The 12746-nt window shown below is 40.6% G+C and overlaps 1 protein-coding gene across 2 annotated transcripts in view; it reads left to right on the forward strand.

Moving 5' to 3' along the window:
- The first annotated feature begins 7900 nt into the window (after positions 1-7900).
- The window catches only part of LOC126483794 (myb-related protein B), a 212163-nt gene continuing 207317 nt past the window's right edge, over positions 7901-12746 (forward strand). Inside the window, exon 1 of one of the 2 annotated variants that reach the window (XM_050106968.1) lies at positions 7901-8085. In XM_050106968.1, the coding sequence (XP_049962925.1) occupies positions 8081-8085 (5 nt within the window). In that variant the 5' untranslated portion in view covers positions 7901-8080. The remainder of the gene's footprint in view (positions 8086-12746) is intronic. The other variant, XM_050106969.1, reaches the window with a different exon arrangement.

A 12746-nucleotide genomic window follows, 5' to 3' on the forward strand; every position in this document is an offset into this window, starting at 1 on the left:
CACTGCGCCACCTCTCTCGGTTTTTATTTTTTATCTTATTTTATTTTTATTTTTTTTAATGTTTAGTTCACTGCTGCTATTTGAGTTTACATATTATCATTTTGTCATTTGGAAATAATGAGTGGAGCTGTGGACGCTAGAAAATGGAGTAAAAAGTGGACAAATCGGCTACATAGTACACTCTAAGCCAAAACCACGAAAATCAGCGGGTGACCAAATGCCCTGCAGCTCTGCTTGCACTGGTGACGAGAAATGGTGTCTTTCTGCTAACGTAAGGCAAAGAAAGTAATGGCTGAGCCCGAACAAGACGGCAACTCCCTGTATAAAGACTAGCGCGCATCTGGTGGAACAGCTACGGTATAGTATACTACGAACTGCTGACATTTATTGTCAACAACTGAGACGTCTTTGGACGAAGTCAAGAACAACTGCCAGGAAGACTGCGTGATGTGATGGTACTCCACGGTAACACCCGTCCGCGTTCTGCTAGACTCAAACTGTACGGGAGTTGGATTGGGAAGTCTCCGCACCCACCATATTCACCTGATCTTGCGTCCTCACGTTTTCGGCTCTCTGTCGAACAACCTTCAACGAACTTCCCTTTCGTATGAAAATGCGCTCCGAACATGGCTCGAAGAGTTCTTCGCCGCGCGGGATTAGCCGAGCGGACTAGGCGCTGCAGTTGTGGACTGTTCAGCTGGTCCCGGCGGAGGTTTGCGTCCTCCCTCAGGCATGGGTGTGTGTGTTTGTCCTTAGGATAATTTAGGTTAAGTAGTGTGTAAGCTTAGGGACTGATGACCTTAGCATTTAAGTCCCATAAGATTTCACACACATTTGAACATTTTTTTGAAGAGTTCTTCGCCTCAAAACCACGGAATGGAAAAATTACCACAGCGTTGGCAGAAATTTATAAATAGTGAAGGAGAAAATATTATTGATGATTAGAATATCTGTTATCTGTATCAGTTGTTATAGAAAAATGCTACGAACTTACGCACCAACCCAATAAGCACACCGATCCAGAGATCAGTTTCTCTCAGAAGACAAGACGCTAATACTGTGTAACACCGCCTCTAGCGTCGATAAAGGCCTCAGTTTTAGGGAGAAAGAGACTGAAGCCACTCATTGACGATTAGGTTCTGTAGAGCTACCAAAGCGTGAGAATGTTGGTTTCTACGTTTCGCCTGCTGTTTCAAAGAGCCCCAGACGTTTTCTATGGCATTAAGTTCCAATGATTTAGTGGGTCAGTCGAATTGCGGTAGGGTGCCTGAGTGTCCGTGAAACCAGCAATGTGTACGTGAACGCCTGTGATCATGGTGTTGTCACCTTGGAAGACGTGAGTGTCCACAGCACACTCATCATGAAAGATGTCAAAGGAAAGGCAACTCTTGGTCACCGAGAATGTTGAAATAAACATCCTGGTCCGTATTTGCGCTGCCCTGAGTGAGTGGGCCCAAGTCATGGTATCAAAAACATTCCCAAAACGTCAGGGAACCACCTCCTGTCCCAACAACACCCTCCAGACATTGCCCGTTAGAGGCTTCATTGCACAGCCGGTGATTTAGACACATTGCATCATTTGAAAAGAGGCAAAACGTTGACTCGTCTAACCACATTACATGCCTCGATTCAAATACCATCTCGTTTCTGTATTGTTTGGCCCACTGAAGACGCGCGACCTTACATGCCACGGTATGAAATGTTCTTGAGAAAGGTACTTCATTCCAAATATCCATTACATGAAATTACGTTCACGTTGTTCACTCGGACCTGCATTGACAAACAACATCACAGATTCTAAATATATTTTTATATGATCAAATTCTGAAGGTGGCAGGGGTAAAATACAGGGAGCGAAAGGCTATTTACAATTTGTACAGAAACCAGATGGCAGTTATAAGAGTCGAGGGACACGAAAGGGAAGCAGTGGTTGGGAAGGGAGTGAGACAGGGTTGTAGCCTCTCCCCGATATTATTCAATCTGTATATTGAGCAGGCAGTGAAGGAAACAAAAGAAAAATTCGGAGTGGGTATTAAAAACCATGGAGAAGAAATAAAAACTTTGAGGTTCGCCGATGACATAGTAATTCTGTCAGAGACAGCAAACGACTTGGAAGAGCAGTTGGACGGAATGGATAGTGTCTTGAAAGGAGGATATAAGATGAACATCAACAAAAGAAAAACGAGGATAACGGAATGTAGTCGAATTAAGTCGGGCGATGCTGAGGGAATTAGATTAGGAAATGAGACACTTAAAGTAGCAAAGGAGTTTTGCTATTTGGGGAGCAAAATAACTGATGATGGTCGAAGTAGAGAGGATATAAAATGTACACTGGCAATGGCAGGGAAAGCGTTTCTGAAGAAGAGAAATTTGTTAACATCGAGTATAGATTTAAGTGTCAGGAAGCCGTTTCTGAAAGTATTTGTATGGAGTGTAGCCATGTATGGAATTGAAACATGGACGATAAATAGTTTAGACAAGAAGAGAATAGAAGCTTTCGAAATGTGGTGCTACAGAAGAATGCTGAAGATTAGATGGGTAGATCACATAACTAATGAGGAAGTATTGAATAGGATTGGGGAGAAGTGAAGTTTGTGGCACAACTTGACTAGAAGAAGGGATCGGTTGGTAGGTCATGTTCTGAGGCATCAAGGGATCACCGGTTTAGTATTGGAGGGCAGCGTGGAGGATAAAAATCGTAGAGGGAGACCAAGAGATGAATACATTAAGCAGACTCAGAAGGATGTAGGTTGCAGTAGGTACTGGGAGATGAAGAAGCTTGCATAGGATAGATTAGCATGGAGAGGTGCATCAAACCAGTCTCAGGACTGAAGACCACAACAACATGATTAATACAGAACTAATGCCGGCCTTTGTGGCCGAGCGGTTCTAGGCGCTTCAGTCCGGAACCGCGCCGCTGCTAGGGTCGCAGCTTTGAATCCTGCCTCGGGCATGGATGTGTGTGATTTCCTTAGATTAGTTAGGTTTAAGTAGTTCTAAGGTCTAGGGGACTGATGACCTCAGATGTTAAATCCCATAGTGGTCGGAGCCATTTGAACCATTTTTTGACTGATGACCTCAGATGTTAAAGTTCCGTAGTGCTTAGAGCCATTTGAACCATTTGAACAGAATTAACGCACAAACAATAAATTCTGGTGACTGAAATATAACGTGTCGACTAGATTATTTATTTTCATTCGAAGTTCGAGTATACCCTCCCAGATAACGGCGCGTATTAAGCACGCCGCTTCCTGGCTTCGTGCAGTGTGCACGGCGGATCAGCGACGAGCGCCGTTTTGCCGGTCATCCTGGATGTGGTTTTTAGGCGGTTTCTCACATCCCACTAGGTGAATACCGGGCTGGTATTCAAGTCCGGCCCCAGTTACATGATTCGCAAACATTTAGGTAACGTTCGCACCCTTTCACATGAACAATACTAGACGCAGACTGTGTGGCATACACGTGTTGCTCCACGGGGGCGGGGCGGGGGAGGTGGGGTAATCGGGCTGCGATGAAGGGCATCCGGCCAACCCTTAAATTAAGCGTGCCAAATCCAATAGGAACTGAGTAAATGCGGGGCAAATGCAAAGAAAAGTAAGACCTCCCAAAGTTCGATTACTGTTCTCGATATGTACCATCTACATCCACATCATGCCGCTGAATCCATCTAATGGTGTGAGCCGCAGGGTACTTCTGGTACCACTAAGTGATCCTCTCCTATCTCGTTCCACTCGCGAATGGCACATGGGATGAATGATTGGCGGTAAGCCTCTGTACTGGTTCTAATTTGTCGAATTTTCTCGTCGTGGTCATTAAGCAAGATGTATGTGTGAGGAAGTAATACGACTCTTCCCGGAAAACATTCCCTCGAAATTACAATAGTAAACCCTCTCTGTGATGCACAACACCTCTCTTGTGACGACTGCCACTATAGTTTGTTAAGCTTCTCGGTAACGCGTCCCACTTCCTTCGTGGATGAGTTACACTTTCTTAAGGTTCTTCCAACGAATCCCAGTCTGGCGTCTGCTTTTCCTACTATTTGTTTTATGTGGCCATTCAACTTAAGGTCGCTCACATATTTTATGGTAGATACTATTTCAGAAGTTTCTCGTCTGTAGTGTAGTCGTACGTAGTGGCTTAATACGCAGTATGTATTTATGTTCAGGGTCAACTGCCAGAGCCTGCAACGTTCATCAATCCTCTGCAGGCGATTCTGCAAATCGATACTGTCTTCTGGCGTTGCTACTTAGTTACAGACTATCGCATAATCTGCGAACAGTCTTAAAGAGCATCCGACGCTTTCTACTAGATCATTCATATACATTGTAAACAGTAACGACCTATCACACTTCTTTGGGGTACTCCGGAAATTACCTCTGTCTGTCGGTTTTGTTCTGTTAAGAGCGATGTGTTACCCATCTAACTGCACTGATTAACTGCAACCAACTGCTATAACTTGAAAACAGCGGTGCAGGGTCACATGATAGCCTGCTACCAGTTCTACACAATATATCAAAACGCCCAGTGAGTCCATTTAAGGAGATGACTAAAATTTTGTCCAGTTAGCTTATTTACGAACTGGAACACTGCTGTAATTATTCAGTCTCGCAAAAAATAAGAGACAAACAAGACACCAATCTCTCGTCCGCATCGTAGCAGATATCTCTAAAATTTGCGCCAACCTCATAGAAGAACGTTAGGTTTCATTCAAGTAAAGGAACAAACTGGAATTAGAAGTGGATACAGCATAATCGACTACTTCAGAGCTATAGATGGAAGCGATGAAAATTCGCTCGTAGTAGTGATATTTCTTTAATCAAACAGTACATTGGCAATAGATAATTAGACTGTTTCACCTTCGCCTGAAAACCAGTGTGAACTCGTTACCTTACCAGAGCACTAACTTGACGTAAATTACGTGCTGGAGACAACGAACGTACGAGGTGTTTACTCGAATGTGAACAACTGTATACCAAGAAATCAAACGTAACTTGGCTGAATAAATAAACAAAAGAGAAATATATCGTCATATAGTGTTAGCACTCCTCATGGATAGAGGAGCGGTACTACGTGCGAAATGATTCACAGAATATGGAAGATTTGCATAAGAAATAAAACGCAACAAACGGATTATGTTATGCAACGCGACAAGGTGAACGTCTTTTTGCAGCGAATCAACAGACAACCCAAGCACGATACTTTTGTGCTAAATATCTAAAAGCAGGTTTATGCTCATGCCATCCCAATTTTTTCTTACAGTTTGTTATCTAACCGTATATCTAGGAAGATGCGTAGAGGAAGACAGGAAAACATAAATGCCTTGCATAGAATCGTTAACCGATTTTCCAATACCGCTTCTGGTTGGTCATTGTAAACACTCCAACATCGATACTGAAAATGCTGTTCTGTCTGCCAAACTTCCTCCTACACATTCGAGATTCGTTTCTATGTAAACGCTCTACTTGGTTTTTAAAATGTTGGTTGATATGGATTTCGCGATTATATGTGGAGTGAAGGAAAGGAGTATTTGACTGAGCAGAAAGTTATCCATTTTCCTTATGTGATTGAAGAGAAGTACATCTCATCTTCATGAAAATACACGCACAAATGATACACGTAGTTGTTGCATTAGAAAAGTCAAACTGATTGGCAACGATCCTTTATTTTGCACAGCTGGTTGATGTGTTAAGCGTTGTTCCCACTCTTCCTTTTAGTGCCAGTGACTTTTGCACACAATCAATGGCTAGTGACAAAACATTTCACTAATTCTGTTCGCAGGAATATGAATGCGTATTTTACTCACCCGGAACATTTCTAGCCATTCCACGTCTCCTAAACGTTTGAGTGCAATAATCCATTAATTATGACTTCACACATTTTTCCACAACGCGCGTAATTTAAGTTGGTCAATGTAACAGTATGGAAAGGTATTATTTGGTGTCGATAAGAATTTATAAACATCTCGTGTTTTACAGTCTACTCCTCCCCTTCTCCTCACGAATTCACTTACATCCATAAGAATATTTATTAAAAATTACGAATGTACTGACAACCTCACTTCATCGCACATCCGAAATCGGACAGCTGATTTACAGACACAATTCGTGTAAAACAACTGACGCTCGGAAGGTAGCGATGCATAACATGCTGCTGGACGCATATACGCGCGCGAGACGTTGCAACTTGTAGGCATGTCAGCTGGTGCCGACGACGTAGCTTTAACTACAAAACTTACCACACTAACAATGAGACGGCTCACGTTTGGTGTTAGAACTTCGTTACTCGTGTTGCGCATGCCAACAGTGGATTTTCCTCTTGCCGTGCCTCTCATCCGTCTGACAAGCCACTTCTCATGGGGTAACTATAGTAGGTACCCCAACAGAGGAAAGACAAGTCCTCTCATGACTAATGGAATCAGAGAGACCGCCAATTTCACCTTGTTGACCGAGGGGACGTGCCGTGACATGTTCTCTGGTTGCTTAAACCGTTCTAACTGTTCTAAGTGATAGACTGGTGCATTGTCTTCCTGGAGATATCGGTCATCTAATGGATGTACGCGAACAAATGATTGATAAGTGCCGGTGAGAGACAATGACGCATCTGGGGCTCTACCCCGTAGAAAACCAGGCTTGTCGTTTCTCAGGCCTCATTGAGCAAAGTGATGTGAGAGCTTCTGATTCTTAGCAAAGGTGAGGTTTGTCACTGAAATTGGCCTTGCCATTAAAGTACACATTCCGACTATAAACATAGTGCGACAGGAAAATGCACACTCTAGTTTCAGGGCTAGCAGTCACTGGACTATTGTCTGAGATCGTAAAACATCTAGAAGGAAATGAAAGCGGAGAACATCACCCATTTTTTTGCTGAACTTCATGTCCTCTTCACACATGTACAGCCTGCTCCTTGAACAAGCGTCAACAACTCAGGAGATCTGTGAAACTTCTTGTTATCTTCCACTTCACAGTAATATTGGCTGGATTGGTAAGAAGGAGGCATTCGAATAGAGCGACAAACTTCTGTGCACAGCTTTTCAGCATATTGAAACAACTCCTGAAACTGTTACATACTTAAAGCAAATTACTGTTCGACAGCTGACTATAAAGTATTTGCTTACACTTATTATCTACTGAAAGCGGCAACACAATCGTACTCTTGGTTTCAATTGGCCTACTTCGCATCAGTTGTCACGTCTGCCACAACTTTCAGTCCCTCGCAGAGTGACACGCATTTTCCTGCGTTAAGAATATGGTCAGTTGCTGTTTGCGCGTATAGTTTATCTACGAAGAAACTTGCAGCCTGAAAGGCCTGAGTAACTCGGAGCGATTACTTGCTTGTTCGCATTCGAGCATTGACACTAGCTCACGAATATTGGAAAAATTTCTCCGGTACGTTACCCGATAACATAGCTCGAAAGTTAAGTCACTACACAGTGCTTTCTGCAGAATGTCAAATAGCTGTCAATTTGTGTGTGGTATTCACTTTCGTAGGTATTTTACGTCTATTGGTTTTCGTTAATTCTCTTTGGAAAGCAGTCCACTGTTCTAGACAGCAAAAATAAAATCTGTTTGTTTCAGGGATGAGTTCAATAGTTTGGAATATGTGCTCATATATTTCTGAAATATTTCTTATCGGCTGGCATTACCTAATTGGCTCTACCAATAACGTAGTTCATTGTGAAAGTGTTCTCTGCCAATTTACGCTGAGCTTAAACTCATTATATGCGTTTTGGAGTGCTATTCTCCTGTTCACAATCATTGCTCCAGTCTCCTCCTCTGTTGTCAACCTGTATGGCGTGGAACTGCATCTACGTAGGAGAGCTGTAAATATAGCCATATGGTAAGAGTAGGCCCTGGGAGTGAACTCAGGCTCCGTCCAATAGCGTCCCTCCTGACATTTGTCGGCGCCAAAACAATCCCGGCTTCGCCATCTTGCGGTGTCAGCGTGAGGCACTGCAAGAGAGAAGCTGTGTCAATGTAGATACCGTCACTGTTTTGTAGCAGAATATTTGTGTATTCTCTGTGCATATGTTAATGCCTACTGTGAGATGCTACGTACGTAACAGGAGCAGCGTCGTTACACAATGAGGTAAGCTTTGTTAAGTCAACTCTACCGTGACGGCTTCGTGTAGACTGGAGTGATGCATGGCAGATGTTTGTTTCCCACATTATTTGCTTTTTGATAACATTGTTGAAAGAGTGCACAAGAACAAATATTAATTTCTGTGTGACACTGAATGATACGTCAACGAGTTTCGAACTGTTTGAGCAGTATATTCCGTGCCCCGAATAGACGTTCTTTGTGTGTTTTCTTTCTGTCAGCTGAAACTACATATTGAAAACAAATTAGCGGAGGGGGAGAGGTTAATACTATAATTATTTCTGGTCCTTGTGTTCCTTACAAATGTAGTTGGTTCTAGGAACTGATTAAATTGTCATGTTTTCGTAGAAAATTAAGAGGTTGAAATTTTTTATAGGTGAATATTTATCAAATAAAAAAACTTACGGCACGTGTGTTTATCAAAATCTTTAGCAACAAATTATTTCCATTTGGTTAACATTTTGATCATTTTTAATTACAGCTGCCTCTTTTCTCCCAAAACAATGTGTGTAGCTTGTTTTTCGTGGCGTCACGGAAAATGGATGATTGAAACTCTAGCGTCTTATAATATTCAGAAGAAATCTGTTACTCATGGAGAACTGCCCGTTCAGTATCTTATATTTCATCAGCATCGAAATCTGCTATGCTGTGTCGTCATACGTAACAGGGATTAATATTAATTTTTTATTTATTTGCAACCAGCCGAGAGACATAGCTTACTCAGAATTACTTGGTTTGATCGTCTACGATTCTGTTGTATAAAGGAAGCAGTATATTCTTATGTACTCAGGTTTCATTAAACGATGGAACCAAAAAACAATCTTGATAAAGTGTGGTTTTCCAAAACTGAAAATTTGACAGATGATAAAGTTAGAAAGGACAGGGCAGTCACTGGTAGGTAACCAGTGTGACATTATCTCAACCAGACTTTCTTTGTGAGAAATCAGAGCAATTAGTCAGAACCATGGTCAGGCAGTAGCATTGGTTCACAAAAATTTAGTTCTTGTGGCTTTTACTGCTTTCAGTGGAGGCTCATCGATGATTTTTGCTTTTAGCCTGTGTTGATGTATGAAATGATGGAAGATAATTACAGAAGCTGATCAGTGTTAGCAAATAATTCGCTAAAATATTTTTGTTGAGATGAAGCACTTAATATACTAAGTAATTGTTTACTGATTGTGGATGTGCTGTGCCATTTCTTCAGAAGTTGTGATGAACATGCTGTACTTGTATTAACAACACTCATCCCACCATCTGCATAATTAATAATAGTATGATATAGTGAGGTTCACTTTCTAGTACAGAAATGGAGACGACATACTTTTACTATTTTGTTTCTTTAAGTGGTGTACTTTGCCAAAATAATGACATGCCAGGTTTGTGATACACAGTAGTATGTTACAAGTCTGATAAATGTTGTTTGTGGCTCACTCACTTCCAGTGGTTACTGCGTCTGCTCCACAGCAATGAATTTTTAAATGGATAAACCTTGATCTTAATAATCAATGTGTTTATCCTGGCTGAAAGCCTGAAATTAGCAAAGGATAATTTTGGCAGTATTTGCTCGGATCGTAAAAGGAAAATGACATTGTGCTTTTCAATTAACTGTTCTGATACTATCTCTAAACTGTGGAGAAAACTGCCGGAAATCTAAATATGGAATGATGGGACAGGAATTTGGCTCTTGTCCTATTGAATGAAAGTTTAGTCAGTGCATTAACCATTCTTCCACTGTGCTTTGTGTATAGCATGGAAATATTGGATTTTAATTGTGTGTGTGTGTGTGTGTGTGTGTGTGTGTGTGTGTGTGTGTGTGTAGTGGTGGAGATATTTGACTTGCATGAAAACACAATGAAGCCATACATGTCAATAGTCATACTTTTATAGGACAATATTACATATGTATGTTGTTGAGTTTAGTATGATAGAAGATAAAAGTTGTGTGAAATTAAAAAGAGTACGCCCGATCTGTAAGATTGTATTCTCCATGGCAGTAATGGTGCTCATAAGCTGCTTGCATTAAAAGTAAGCAAACTGTTAGGTGGTCATAAAATTACATGTTCAAAAAATTGTGTGCTTAGCTTGATATTCTTGTTGCAGATCAATTGAAACACTTTGGTAAGACCAAAAAATAACATTCTATACAGGAGCAACCATGACGCATTCTTTTCTTTGATATTTCTTTTGAGTAGTGAAGTGTTTGTCATTGCAATTACAAAATGCATAATATAGGTGTGTGTGTGTGTGTGTGTGTGTGTGTGTGTGTGTGTGTGTGTTGGGGCTAGGGGAAGGTAGAGGGAGAGATATAGTTTATTTTAGTCAGTGTGAATATAATTTTTAAGGTGTCATAAGTTTTGCTGAAATCAGCCTGTTGAGGAAGTAAACTAACCTGTTATTCTGTGAATATTTCTTACATTCTTTCTTGTTGTCAGTGCTGTACCTAGTAAACATTTGAAGCATGGCAGGCAATAATATTTTGCTCTTGATCAGATGGTATCGTTATGCCTCTATCTCGCCAGCTGCTGCCCTGTAATAGTGTTGAAATACTTAGTGGTGCTGAGAAACTGCTTTTGTACTACAGTTAACTAACCCAAAGCTGTGAAAGTTACATTTGCATGTATTACTGGCTCTGAGATCCCAGAAAAATTTTTATAAACTTTGTGACATACCGGCATACCCTTGTGTGTCTTACTGATCAACATTCTCATCAGCACAAACCACCCCATCTGATTATTGTACAAAATCAGTTGTAATAATCCAAAACTTTACTTCATTTTTGTGCAAAATAAGAATTTCATCTGAATGTTACTCGTATTTTGGATGGCATGTGTTCATGTGTGACCTATGAATTTTCTTCCACTTGTTTCAGCATTTTTTTTATTGTCTATCACTCTGGGGAACAATATAATTGTGAAATTACTGTGGTAAAATTCAGTGGTGTACAAACAGATTCCGTTATTTAATATGATAGAACATGCTAATAATGTTATTGTTTCACTAACATATTCAAAAATATGTTTCAACCTAGGGTTTGCCTTACTTTTGGTGATATTTTTATAAATAATTAGGAATAAATTTGCTTGTCCCTACACTGATACTAAATATTGTTATTCGTCAGTTTATTTTGATTCAGCTTATTACAGCATCTGTTCTGTTTCTGCTAATATTTTTGTTCTTATATTTTATTTGATTGGATCACATTGGTAAAGTTATCTTCCAATTATGGATCATGCCATTACACTAAGACAGTAATTCCATTGTCCATGTTAATTTTATATACATCTGTCCTTATGTCACTGTCCCTATTATAATTCTGTCACCCACCTAACTTTGTCGGTTCATGAATGCATCATTACTAGAGACTTTCTACCTTTTAGTCCCCCCAGTCTGTCATGTTTTAGTAAGTATTCAGTAATGTGCCCTGCTCATTATTTTAATTAAAATCTTTACACGGAGCACTTGAGTAATTCCATCATCCTGACCTACATGCATGGAGAAAGATAAAAAATGCCATAAGAGTATTTTTTGTTTTCAGTGTCACATTTTAGCACATTCTTTTATTTTTCAAGACATGTTTTTATCTTTTCTGTGTATTCAGTAGATATCAGTACAAACAGTGTAACTCAATTCAGGTATGTGACTGTTGTCTTCAGACTGCTGATAACCTTGCCATTGAGTGCCTGTAAGTTCCAAACACACACACACACACACACACACACACACACACACACACACACACTCTCTCTCTCTCTCTCTCTCTCTCTCTCTCTCTCTGTTGTCTTCAGTCCAAAGACAGGTTTGATGCAGCTCTCCCCAAGACTCTATCCTGTACAAGCCTCTTCATATCTGCTGCAAACTACATCCAGTGGAAACTGCTTGCTGTATTTACACCTAGGACTCCCTCTACACCCCTCCCTCCCCACTCTCCCTCACACGCACGCACTTCCCTACATTACTAAACTGATGATTCCTTGGTGCCCCAGGATGTGAACTGCCAACCAATCTTTTCATTTAGTCAAGTTGTGGCTTACACTTATTTTTTCCCCTGTTTGATTCAGCACCACTCCATGAGGTATCCGATCTACACTATCTCATTTTCAACAGTCTTTTGTAGCACTTCTTATTATTTGAGCTGCTTATTCACATTTCACTTTCATACAAGGCTATTTACAATTACCCTCCTGGCCCTCACAAACTGCAATCATCTTTTGATGTTGTCAAGTAATCTCATCCACAGTGCTCTCTCTTTGGAATCTTCTGAAGATCCTGGGCCATTTAGTCTCACCATCTTGTTTTCAATAAGGCTGAAGGTCTTCATCCTTCAGGTTTCTTCAGACACTTCTCTCTGTCTTGATTCCTTTTCTTTTTTTTTTTTTTATAGAAGTAGCTAAAGCATCTTAGTTTCCTTGTCTTGGGTTCTGCAACAACATGTAATTCATTATATATATTCCTGTTCTCTATTCTCCACCATTCTGCTCCCTCACAAACTGGTGCGAACACCTTCCACAGGATTTTACTTTCAAAAATCTGAATCTTTTTTCTGGTAGGGCCTATATCTATTCTTCCCCATTAGTAACAGTGGCCTGATTATTGTTTTATATGTCCTTAGTCTTGGAAAAAAAAGTTGGGTTACAATAATTTGTCGAAAG

This window comes from Schistocerca serialis, chromosome 6 (genome assembly GCF_023864345.2).
Source record: "Schistocerca serialis cubense isolate TAMUIC-IGC-003099 chromosome 6, iqSchSeri2.2, whole genome shotgun sequence".
NCBI lineage: Eukaryota > Metazoa > Arthropoda > Insecta > Orthoptera > Acrididae > Schistocerca > Schistocerca serialis.